General features: G+C 58.1%; 1 protein-coding gene across 2 annotated transcripts in view; it reads right to left on the minus strand.

Moving 5' to 3' along the window:
• Positions 1-11,742, minus strand: part of SPIRE2 (spire type actin nucleation factor 2) — a 36,519-nt gene extending 24,777 nt beyond the window's left edge. Inside the window, exon 1 of one of the 2 annotated variants that reach the window (XM_064369986.1) lies at positions 11,469-11,742. In XM_064369986.1, the coding sequence (XP_064226056.1) occupies positions 11,469-11,715 (247 nt within the window). In that variant the 5' untranslated portion in view covers positions 11,716-11,742. Of the gene's footprint in view, positions 1-7,383; positions 7,738-11,468 lie in introns of those variants that run through there. The other variant, XM_064369984.1, reaches the window with a different exon arrangement.
• Positions 11,743-13,001: the final 1,259 nt, after the last annotated feature.

The following is a 13,001-nucleotide window of genomic DNA, read 5'->3' on the forward strand; positions in this document are numbered from 1 at the left end:
CCAGCTACTCAGGAGGCTGAGGCAGGGGAATCACTTGGACCCAGGAGGTGGAGCTTGGAGTGAGTTGAGATCAAGCCACTGCACTCCAGCCCAGGTGACAGAGCAAGGCTCTGTCTCAAAAAAAAAACCTAAGTGTTCATGAATCTAACTGTATTTAAGCTGCAAGGACCTGCGGTGTCTCTGGGTTCTCAGATGAGAGACCATCTCGGGGAGGCCTGCAGGCTGACAGAGGCCTTGCAGCCAGGGCCTGAGCCTAGGACTCTGCTCAGATAGTATAAAACTAGACGCTGAAAAATTATTTACTGTGGCCTCAATCTGCACAGCCATCCCACAAACGTTGGTGCCAGGATTCCCTCGTGACAGATGAGGAAATCGAGGTTCAGGCAGGTTGAGAAACTGACCCAAGACCATACCCCTAATAAAGGGAGAAGCTGGGCCCCCACGCACAGCCAGACCACAGCAAGCAACCCACCCAAACACCCAGGTATAAACGCACGGAGCTACCACAGACGGGTTGCCAATGTGGTCACACAGGGTTATGGAAACTATCTTGGGCTTATTTGAAAAATCCTCTCTAGGGGAGAGCAGACGGAGGCCGTGAGGACTCGGGGCTCATCGCGTCTGAGAGCACCACGTTGAGGTGGGAGCCAGAGCAGGACCCCGGCTTCTATCACCGCGCACCCCAACCTCCGCTGAGAACTCAGAACTATTTCTCCCTGTAGGGAAGCACAGCCTCAGTGAAAGAAGGAAAGCTACTGGGTTTTCCTTTTTTTTTTTTTTTTCAGAGATAGGATTTCACCATCTTGGCCAGGCTGGTTTTAAACTCCTGACCTCATGATCCACCCATCTCGGCCTCCCAAAGTGTTGGAATTACAGGCGTGAGCCACCGCGCCCGGCCACCACTGGGTTTTTCTATGTCCTTCTCGTTTCTTTAAACAGGGTCTTGCTCTCTGACCCAGGCTGGAGTGCAGTGGCGTGATCGTGGCTCGCTGCAGTCTCGACTTCCTGGGCTCAAGCAGCCCTCCTGCCTCAGCCTCCCAAAGTGCGGGGGTGAGTGGTGTGAGACGCCACCTGATTCAGGCTTCTTTTGTACAAAACAACAAACGAGTAGAACCAAGATGCCAGGGAGTCTTCTTTGAAGCGATGCTGTGTACAGTTGGAAAAGATGACAGGGTTCATTTGAAAGAGAGAGGTCTGTGGGTCATTCGCAGCCTCAGTTCCCCCAGCAGCTTCAAGAGGAAGTGCTGTTCCCACACGGCAGGCAGGCGGTGGGTGGGCAGAGGTTACCGGGCAGCCTCGGCCTCCATCTACCTGGGGTGTCAGCCCAGCGCGGCAAGGGGTTTGGTGGGAATGGGGCCCCCGGGAGGAGGTCGGATTCTGACCAGCCTGTGGCTGCTGGCACTGGGTATCTTGCCCGTGTGACCTCACTTCCTCGCCTGCAGAACAGAGAGGACTCCTGCCCAATCGCACTCACACTGTAACCTCAAAGGACAAGTCAGGTGGCAGACACACAGACACGATCCTTGGTGACAACAGCGTGAGGCCAAGACCTCCTGGCCAGGCTCGGCCCAAGGGTGCCCTGCCCTTGACTCTCTAAGGCTTAGGGTCAGGACACGGATGGCTCTGGGAGAGCCCACGCTCTCTGCATGGGAAGGGGTATGACTGACTCCCCTTTTCTCCCCACCCCCAGAGAAAGGAGCCTCACACATCCTGAGGAGGCCACAGCATTTGGCTACACTGGGCCCACCCCCAGTGTACATGTGGCCCCCGGGAGTGTGTCAACACGGAAAGCGAGTGAAGCCTATCTCTGATCTCTCCTGCCTCAAGGGGCTTCCTGCCTTCCCAGGTCTCAGGCTGAGAGCTCTGAGAAGCATCCAGCTGGCCAGGGCAGACAGGGGGACACAGCACACCCACTCCTGGTGGACACATGAACTGGCCCCCCGCAGCAACTCGGCCAATGCTCCTGGAAGGTACAGGCACCCGGCCACGCACGCACGACACCCCTCCTGACAGTTTAAACTCAAACCACAGTGTCCATCGGAGACACATGGAGACACCCACGCGGGGACACTGGGCAGCCAGGAAAGAATGAGAGCCCTCTGTGTGGAGAAAACCCACGACCCGCACTGAGGGAAAGAGAGGGCAGCCCTGAGTTCAGGAGGAGACGGAGCTGCCTGCCTGCTGCACAGACACGGTTCTAGCACTGGCCGCCGGGACAGGCTTCCGCTGCCCTACACATGGATTTAGAGCATGCGGATGTGCTAACATCCAGAAACCAACGTGTGTGAGAGTGAGCCCACAGCACCCACTTCAGCCTTAGAATTCAGGCTGGGAGCCTGATGGTCCGGAGCAAACAGAGCTGCAGTCAAACAGGCCGTGTGGCCTCGGTGGCTCACGGCGCTTCCCTGAGCGTCCCTGGTTCCCACAGACGAAATACACACATCACCTACCATAAAAGTTACTGCAGGCCAGACATGGTGGCTCACGCCTGTAATCCCAGCACTACAGAAGGCCAAGGCAGGCGGATCACCTGAGGTCAGGAGTTCGAGACCAGCCTGGCCAACACATGGTGAAACCCCCTCTACTAAAAATACAAAATTAGCCTCACATGGTGGTGGGCACCAGGAATTCCAGCTACTTGGGAGGCTGAGGCCAGAGAATGTCTTGAATCTGGGAGGGGGAAGTTTCAGTGAGCCAGTATCATGCCACTGCACTCCAGCCTGGGTGGCAGGGCAAGAGTGTCTCAAAAAAAAAAAAAAAGTCATTGTAAAGATTAAGTGAAAACAGACATAATGTCTATCACTCAATAAGCCATCAATAAGAGCTTGTTTCATTCTCAGGAAATAAATTTGAGGCCGGGTATGGTGGCTCACGCCTGTAATCCCAGCACTTTGGGAGGCCGAGACGGCAAGTTACCTTGAGGTCAGGAGTTTGAGACCAGCCTGGCCAACATGGTGAAACTTGTCTCTACCAAAAATACAAAAATTAGCTGGGAGTGGTGGCAGGTGCCTGTAGTCCCAGCTACAAGGGAGGCTGAGACAGGAGAATCACTTGAACCAGGGAGGTGGAGGTTGCAGTGAGCCAACATTGCGCCACTGCACTCCAGCCAGGGCAACACAGCAAGACTCCATCAAAAAAAAAGGCTGTTGCTGAGAGCAAGCAAACGGAAGCCCAGAGGGAGAAACGCCCTCATGAAACCAGGGAGCCTGTGTTTGTACAGCAAACAGACGGTGCTCTTTGGCTCAGAGTGACCCATGTGGTGAGGCGTGTGCTTCCTCCCACATTCACTTCCGCCAGTGCCCATCTCAGAGGGCGGTGGCTGATCCCAGGAATGACATCAACCCGCTTCTTCCTTAAACTCACATACCCCTCACACAGGGCTCCCACAGGGTGTCCTCCCCCGGCAACAAGAACCCAGGATGCCAGGCATCAGTTTGTGTGGAGACCCACGTCAGGGATTTGTGTGTTGGCCAAAGAACAGCCCCCAGCAGTCCCGGCATCCCCAGCTTCTCTGCCCCTTCAGTGGCACTCTACACAGGGCTCCCACACCCAGCGCCTGCCTGGTGTGTCTCCAGGTCAGTCCCAAGGAGATCTGACACTGGTCACAGCAGAAAGGCAGCAGCTCAGAGGTGACAGCGTCAGATTCTACCCAAGAAGGTGCCCTCCCTTCTGGCTGATGAAGACGCCTCGAGATTCGGGTACGCCGCTAATCCCAGTCCACGAGGTCCAGCGAAGGTCAGGAACTGGCCCACGGCCACCCAGCTCAGACTCACCCTGGGCTAGCCTCAGCTCCGGGGCTGACACTAAGACCTCAACTCTTCCCCTCACCACCATCCCAGTCCCCTGAAGGCACAGCGCCGCATTCCTGCACACCACAGACCAGGGAACTTGTTACCTTCTCAGGCTGGCCTCAGAAGGTCAGATTCAGATGCTCTGGGCAGAACTCAGATCTGGCTTTAAAAGGCCCACCACCGGAGCCTGGAGCCTGCTCCAGGGAGAGGACCTGCAATTACAGAACCCACGAGATAAACCAGGCACCGGCAGCTCTGAAAACACAGATTCCACGGCCCTGGAAAGACCTACAGAACTGGAATCTGGGGTGGGGGAATTTTTTTTTTAAGACGTAGTTTCACTCTTATTGCCCAGGCTGGAGTGCAATGACGCAATCTCAGCTCACTACAACCTCTGCCTTGCAGATTCAGGCAATTCTCCTGCCTCAGCCTCCTAAGTACCTGGGATTACAGGTGTGCACCACCAGCTAATTTTTGTATTTTTAGTAGAGAAAGGGTTTCACCATGTTGGCCAGGATGGTCTCGATCTCTCAACCTTATGATCCGCCCGCCTCGGCCTCCCAAAGTGCTGGAATTACAGGCGTGAGCCACCACGCCCGGCCCTGACCTCTTAAACTGTAAGAGGATAACCTATGGTTTTGTTTTGCTTTGGTTGTTTTTGAAATGGAGTCTCGCCCTGTCGCCCAGACTGGAGTGCAGTGGCGCAATCTCAGCTCACTACAACCTCCACCTCCCAGATTCAAGCAATTCTCCTGCCTCAGCCTCCTGAGTGGCTGAGACTATAGGCGCACGCCACCATGCCCAGCTAATTTTTTTGTATTTTAGTGGAGACGGGGTTTCACTGTGTTGGCCAGGATGGTTTTGATCTCCTGACCTTGTGATCCGCCTGCCTAAGCCTCCCAAAGTGCTGGGATTACAGGCGTGAGCCACCGCGCCTGGCCGCCCGGCTAATTTTGTATTTTTAGTAGAAATGGTGTTTCTCCATGTTGGTCAGGTTGGTTTTGAACTCCCAACCTCAGGTGATCCGCCCCCTTCAGCCTCCCAAAGTGCTGGGATTACAGGCATGAGCCATTGCGCCCGGCTCCCGTATGCTGTTTTAATGTTGTAAGCCAGCAAATTGGTCATAATTTTTTGTCACAGAGACAGGAAACCCATACACTCCTTTTAAACTATTCCCACGCACCCCACCCGTTCCTCAGTCCCAGAGAGACACAGGCACTGGAATGAAGGGGCCTTTGGAATGAGGAGGCGAGCAGCGAGGCCAGGCTGGGCCTTCTTCCAGGGCTCCTGGGCTTCCCCAGCACGAGCTGATTCGCCTAATTACCAGGTGTGTTTCAAGGCTGCCTTCCTCCTAAACACAGCCTCAACCTCAACTGGAGCCCAAGGCCCTCTGAGGAGTTACGGTGAATGATCAGAGCCGAAACCCTCTGTCTTTCTGTGCCGAGACCCACTGACATATTTGCTTAAATGGGCCACATCCCAGGACCAGACCAACCAGTCCCTACAGGCCGTGGGAGCTCGCTCCCCCGACCAGTCCAACACCGTGGCGCTGAATGAGAAAGACGTAGCAGAGCCTTTCCTATCAGGGGCAGAGAAACCATTCTCTGTGGACATCGGGGTGACAGCACGTTGGTGTAGGAGGACTGGAGGGTGGCAGTGAGGATGGGCTCACGTCCCCACCATTAACCGAACCTCAATGGCAGCACGGAGACCCCAGGCTTCCCCGAAAAGCACAGACAGAACTTGCAACGACTGGTCAGACCGGGGCTCAGGTCACACGGGCTACGGGGCTCCCAGGCACAGTCACACAGGCTATGCTTATCGTCGGCCACGCAGGCCGCGCAGTTTCAGGGATGTCTACATAAAGAAAACACGCTTGCTGAAGGACTGCCTTCCTGTGAGGTAATCCTTGCTCAGAGGTGAGACTAAATCGGGAATGCTATCTACAAACAAAGCCCAGCTCAAACACAGACACACCCAGCTCACGCTGCACCCACACGGTGCCCCTCCCAGGGCTGGCACCGCCACACACAGCGGCCAGCCTCCTTCCCACTTTCTACATAGAAGCCCTCAGGGACGGAGGTCATTTGACATCACCGAGAAATCTGTCCAGAAGAGCGCCCAGAGCCCCCCGCCCCTCCCCACATCCCTCTTGCGCTTTGCAGAACCGCTCCGGTCCCACCGGCTGGAACCGCAATTCGGGGCGAGAATCACGACCCGAACCCACACGTGCCGCTCCCCGAGACGGCTCCGGAGAGGCGCGCAGAGGCACAGCGTCCCTCGCTGTCCCCAGGCCGGTGCTCCGGAGCTGGGCTTGCCCCAGGGCCACACAGATGTTGACGCCAGCACGGGGGTTATGTCGCTCCCATGTCGCAGAGGAGACTGAGAGGGAGGCACGAAGGCGCAACTTGTCAAGCCCGGCGAGCAAAGGGGCCTGAGCTGAGCCAGCCCGACACCGCCTGGGTGGTGGCTTCCCCTTTGTGGGTTTCGGTTTTCTCGTTTGTAAAATGGGAATCAAAACGGTGCCTTTCTCATCAGAGGCACGAATGAGAGGATAGAGGGGCACAGCTCAGCCCTGCCCTGCCAACGCCCCTCAGCAGGGGCTTCGCCCTGGATGCTGAAACAAGGCACCCGCCTGTCAGAGCGCCTGGCCTCATCTCCACACCTTGCCGTGACTGAGTGCCCCTCCCAGGGTACAACACAAGCAGAGCCTGGCCGGGCGCGGCGGCTCACGCCTGCAATCCCGACACTTTGGGAGGCTGAGGCGGGCAGATCAGGAGGTCAGGAGTTTGAGACCATCCTGGCCAACATGGCGAAACCCTGTCTCTACTAAAAATACAAAAATTACGCCAGGCACACTGGCTCACGCCTGTAATCTCGGCACCTTGGGAGGCTGAGGCAGGCAGATTACGAGGTCAAGAGATTGAGATCATCCTGACCAACATGGTGAAACCCCATCTCTACTAAACATACAAAAATTAGCCGGGTGTGGTGGCACTTGCCTGTAGTCCCAGCTACTTGGGAGGCTGAGGCAGGAGAATTGCTTGAACCCAGGAGGCGGAAAGATTTTCCTTCTCGGGAGGAGGAAAATATTCTCTCCTCTGGAAGCAGAATTTCATCTTTCCAATCTGTTCTTGCTTTTCTCCAGCAAACATACAGACACCATCTCCAGAAAACAACGAAATGCTCACCTGCACACATCTGCAGAGAGCTATTTTAAAATAAAGGCAAGCTAACCAGACAGTCCTGGACACTAAGGAGGCCCAGCCAGCCCAGCTCCAGTGGCAGAAGAAGAGGGCTGGCTGCAGGCTGGAGGCCGGAGGACGTACACGGTGTCCTCAGCAAAGGTGGACTCCAGCACACAGACATGCGAATGGGCTTCTGCGGGTGAAAAGGATCCCCCTTCACACAGGCAGTGCCCGTGACGTCGCACTGCGGGCTGCTTCCCGGGCCCACATTCCCCTCTCCCCTCAGCCCACACGAGCTGCCATCGCTCCAACTTGAGGAGGAGGAATGGGGGTGAGAAGCCAGGGCTTGCTCATTGGCGCGGTGTGGGACGGAGAGGGAGCCAGAGGAGGAGGGAGCTTCGTACCCCACAGAGCTCCCGCCACGGACCCGGTGCCTGGTGCTGCCTAGATGAGATGAATGGATTGCGAAGGCTTCGTGTTCATCCATCTGAGAGCACGGTGGGGCTGCCGAGCTGCACGATGCCAGAGCCAGTGCTCTAGGGGTGCCTTAGGGGTAGATGGCCTGAGAGCCAGGCAGAAGGGGCAGGGGCAGGAGGAAGGGAGGGGTACCTGGAGGACCAGCACCGTGCAGCATCCTAGCGCAATGGGTGAGGCCTGCCTGTGAACAAGGGTAGTGTCCAAAGTGGACAAGAAAAAACATTAAAAACAATAGGGTCACGTGTAAACAAGCTGAGCAAGGTGAAGAAGCCAGAAGGTGACGGAAGGAAGGACCGTCCCACCCGCCCGCCTCACACGTGACCCACACAGACACTCATCAGCACCGCATCCCAGACGTGTTTGAGCCAGAAGGTGACGGAAGGAAGGACCGTCCCACCCGCCCGCCTCACACGCGAACCACACAGACGCTCATCGGCACCGCATCCCAGACGTATTTGAGAAATCAGCCAGCCGGGCACTGTGGTGCAGTGGCTCACGCCTGTAATCCCAACATTTTGGGAGGCTGAGGCAGGAGGATCACCTGAGGTCAGGAGTTCAAGACCAGCCTGGCCAATATAGTGAAGCCCCATCTCTACTAAAAATACAAAAATTACCCAGGTGTGGTGGTGCGCGCCTGCAGTCCCAGCTATTGGGGAAGCTGACGCAGGAGAATCGCTTGAACCCAGAAAGCGGAAGTTGCCATGAGCAGACATCTCACCACTGCACTCCAGCTTGGTGACAGAGGGAGACTCTGCCTCAACAAAGAGATCTTTTCCCTCTGGACTGCTGGAAAAGAAAAAAAAAACAAACTAATAAGAAAAGAGAGAAATCAGCCTTGACTCAGGGAACAGCTCCCCACACAGCAGTGATGCCTGACAGAGTTTCCTGCCTAGAGTTTTACAAAGTAACGCTCCATCATGAGGTTTTATTAATGGCCTCTTAAAATAACTTCACATGGGGCCAGGTGCCTGTAATCTCAGCACTTTGGAAGGCCGAGGCGGGCGGATCAGGAGGACAGGAGTTTGAGACCAGCCTGGCCAACATAATGGCGAAACCCCGTCTCTACTAAAAATACAAAAATTATGCCTGTAATTTTTGCATTACAGGCACAGTGGCTCATGCCTGTAATCCCAGCACTGTGGGAGGCTGAGGCAGGCGGATCACGAGGTCAAGAGATTGAAATCATCCTGGCCAACATGGTGAAACCTCATCTCTACTAAAAATACAAAAATTAGCCAGGTGTGGGGGCGTGCACCTGTAGTCCCAGGTACTTGGGAGGCTGAGGCAGGAGAATCACTTGAACCCAGGTGGTGGAGGTTGTGCCACTGCACTCCAGCCCAGGCAACAGCGTGAAACTCCATCTCAAAAAAAAAAAAAAAAGTTTCCAAGCAGTCGCGAGGTCTTCGGGGTAAAGATGAGCAAATGTGTTCTAGTCCTTTTTTTCCTAATGTTAGCTTGGAAATGTGAAGTGTTACAGCTTGTGTGCTCAGATGATATTATTCATCCTTCCAAATACGGTTTAGTTTTTTGTTGGGTTTTTGTTTTTTTTTTTTGAGACGGAGTCTCACACTGTCGCCCAGGCTATAGTGCAATGGCACGATCTCGGCCCACTGCAATCTCTGCCTCCCGGGTTTAAGCGATTCTCCTGCCTCAGCCTCCTGAGTAGTTGGGATTACAGGCATGCACCAGCACGCCCAGCTCATTTTTTTATATTTTTAGTAAAGATGGAGCTTCACCACGTTAGCCAGGATGGTCTTGAACTCCTGACCTCATGATCCACACGCCTCGGCCTCCAAAAGTGCTGGGATTACAGGCGTGAGCCACCGCACCTGACCCCTGTTGCTGGTTTTTTCCAAAGTTGTTTTACACATCGACTGCCCATATTCAGTCTGTGTGAGAGGACGGGTACTGAAGGTCCGAGGTTACAGGTGGAGAGATTCAACTGGCGTAAAAAACTGAGACTAAAGTGCTGGCAAGTGAGCTGTGGACGTTCTCCTATTACATTCACAGGGAGAAATAACTATGCACCTTTTAGCGTATCTACTTATCATTGAAGTCCCAGAGAACGGCTGGATTGGCCACCTTTGAGGAGACAGCTGGCCTAAAGTCTCAGCTGACTCACAGAAGCACCAGGATGGCAGAGGAAGTTCAGGGTAATAGATTTTTCTTAAACCCTAAAGAGACAGCAAGTCATAAACTTCATCCACCTTTATGAGACAAGGTTATGAACAGAAACCAAAGATCGTATCAAATAAAAAATGAATCGGACCAGAGATGGGTACCACCCGCTAAGGTCAACACAGGGCTCTGCCTGCACTTTGAACCCCAGCCAGGAACTGCTGCCTCACAGTCCTCCAGGACTGTGAGGACCGGGAAGGGGCCACACCACCCAGGGGATGGCAGTGGAGAGAATCAGATCACTGCTGTGAAGACGCCTTGCACAGCGCCGACAGGAAGCAGGCAGCTGGGCTCCCACATGGTTCAGGGACAAACCAGAGGCCCTCAGTTCTAACCAGCGGCAAACTATTTAACCACTCTGTGCCTCAGTTTCCCCGTCTTTACAGTCAGAGGGTCAGACGGACTAGGCTGCCTATGGCTCTCTCCTGCTCTGCACTGACCTCCGGGGATGGGTTGGAGCCCAGGCACCAGCTCACAGAGGCTCCCGGCCCGCTGGTGCTGTCCGGCCAGGCACACCAGAGGCGGCTGTGGGCACAGCCCTGAGGGGAGCCATGCTGAACCCAAACGCTGCTACTGTCTGGGTGCCTGTGTGAGCCTAAGCTGCTCGTTTCCCCAGCGGGAGGAACACCGTCAAGGCCTGCTCTTGCTGTCACCTGTGTGGGATACAGCAAATTGCAGGAGTGTGGAGGCAGCTGCAACGGAGTCTGGGATGAGCAGAACCTGGTGAAGGAACAGGGAAGGCCCTTGGGTGGGCACAGCGGCCCCCACCCTCTGGGGCTGTGTCAGTGGCTTCTGTCTGGCCTTGCCCTGGCCCTTCCTGGTCCTCCACAAAGGCCGCTCATGCAAACCCACAGCTGTCAGACCTAGAAAGAGTCCCGCTCTGCCCCCCAGCAGGGTACCAGCATTCGCGGTGATATCCTGTGCTCCAAGCCAGCACTCCAGCTCTCCAGGGAAGAAAGCACTTTTTTTTTATTTTTTGGTAAAGGGTAAAATAAGCCCTTAAGCTCACCATCTTCCTAACTTCAAGTACCTTTCTAGGGCTCAATTGTCGGCTCTGGGTGATGGTTAACAGCAGAAGCAGCAAGCAGGGTGTCCCCGCAGTTTTACACCCCCCCTGCAATTTTACACACACCCCCGCAGTTTTACACACGCACCCGCAGTTTTACACACGCACCCGCAGCTTTACACACGCACCCGCAGTTTTACACACACCCCCGCAGTTTTACACACACCCCCGCAGTTTTACACACGCACCCGCAGTTTTACACACACCCCCGCAGTTTTACACACGCCCCCGCAGTTTTACACACACACCCGCAATTTTACACCCCCCACACAATCATTTTACACACCCCGTGCTCTCCCAACTAAACCCAGGAATGTGGTGTCAGTTCAGCCCCAAGTGAGAGGCTCAGCCCCACCTCCCACCAGAGGGAAAGTGCCCGGAGGGGACGCTTCTGTCTCCTTTCCCGCTGAAGGCCGGGGAGGAGGCGGCCCCCGGCGGGAGGACCCGCCCAGCAGCGGCCGAGCTCCCGGCCCCCCGAGACGCCGGGCCCAGCTCCAGGGCTCGGTCCCGGAGGAAGCCCGGCCACCGGGAGCCCGCCCCGCGCTGGGAGAGGCGTCCATGTTGTGGGGGGCTTTCGGGAGGGCACCGTCCTGTGCCGAGGACGGAGAGGAGGGAGGTGCGGAGGGAGGGAGGAAAGAGGGGGGTCCCCGCTCCGGAAACGGTGGCAGCGCCTCCGCCGGGACACCCCGCGGGGGCGGGACGGACACCCCAGACCTCGGTCCTCGCCGCCCGCCCCGGCCCCGGCCCCGGCCCCGCCCCCGGCCTCACCCGCGGCTCCGGGCTCCCGCGCCCCGACCGAGCCGTCCCCGCGCAGCAGGAGGTCCCCGGTGTCCCGCAGGCGTCGGCCCGGCGCGCCCCGCAGCCCGCGGCAGCCCTGGAAGCACACGGCCCACGCCTGCTCCTCGTTGAGCGGCTGCTCGTAGGCCTTCAGCACCTCCTCCAGGGACAGCTCCCACGGCTCCGTCCGCCCCGGGCCCGCCGCGTCGCCGCCACCGCAGCTGCCGGCCCAGGCCATGGCGGGGCCGTCATCGCCGCCCGCGCGCCCGGCCCGCGTCCGTGCAGCCGCGCCTAACGCCGCGCAGGGTCAGCCCGGCCGCCCCGCCCCGCGCCAGCGCCGCAGGTGGGGGGCGGGGCGTGTAGGGGCGGGGCGGGGGGAGGGGCCCGGAGGGGGAGGGGCCCGGAGGGGGAGGGGCCCGGAGGGGGAGGGGCCCGGAGGGGGAGGGGCCCGGAGGGGGAGGGGCCCGGAGGGGGAGGGGCCCGGAGGGGGAGGGGCCCGGAGGGGGAGGGGCCCGGAGGGGGAGGGGCCGGAGGGGGAGGGGCCCGGAGGGGAGGGGCGCCGGGGAGGGGCCCGGTGGGGCCGGGGCTCGGAGCGGGGAGGGCCGGGGCTCGCCAGGGGCCCGGAGGAGGAGGAGGGGTGCGGGGCAGGTGTAGGGTGTCGGGGCGCGGGCAGGCGCGGCAGGGCTGGGGGCGAGGGGGCGCAGGGCCGAGGCCGGGGCGCTCGGCAGGACCGGGGTGAGGGGTGGGGGCTGCAGACACGGGCCGGGCCCTGTGCTCTCGGACACGCGGTGACACCCCCGGCGCTCCCCGCAGACCCAGACGTGCGGCTCCCACTCAGGCTCGGGCCGGCGTCCAGCCGGGGACACGGCGGGGACCGCGGGGCTTGGGGGTTTGCCTCTGGGAACGCGGGAGGCAGCCAGGAGGAGCGCGCGCCAGGCTCGGGTGAGCCGAGCAGACAAAGCCCGCAGTGGCCTCCCCGAGCCCCGGGCAAGGTGACCTCCGGGGGTTGCCGCAGGGCGGCTGGTGTGAGGGCGACTCCCCGCATCCGCCTTCGGGTACGAAGCCCTTTTGATAAATGCCTCTGCCCAGCAGGGAATGTGTCTGCGGCGTGTCTCCAGGATGTCCGCGAAAAACAGACACACACGGTTGGCCAGCGACGTCCGCACCCCGATTGGGGCTGGCTGTGTCTGCAGGCCGGGTCCCTCCGGGAGGCTGGGCGATGGCCCGAGGGGCGCACGGCGAGCTCGGCTGGGGCTCATCCCCAGGCCCCTTCAGCCCTAGCTGTGCCAGAGCTGAGTAACTGGGCGAGAACGCGGCGGACCCCAAGCCTGGCTGCTGCCGGTGCCACCCAGGCAGCTTGAAATGGAGATTCTTGGGCTCCAGGGCTGGAGATTCTGATGCAGGCCTGAGGCGAGACTTGGGACATTTATTAAGTTTCCTGGTCACCCAAGAGTTCTAGTGAGATCCCATCCCAAAAAAGAAATTCCACAGTCATTTTTTTTCTTTTTTTTCCACATAGGCTGA

Source organism: Aotus nancymaae, unplaced genomic scaffold (assembly GCF_030222135.1).
Source record: "Aotus nancymaae isolate 86718 unplaced genomic scaffold, 86718_ANA_hifiasm-v0.15.2.pri h1tg000095l, whole genome shotgun sequence".
Lineage (NCBI taxonomy): Eukaryota > Metazoa > Chordata > Mammalia > Primates > Aotidae > Aotus > Aotus nancymaae.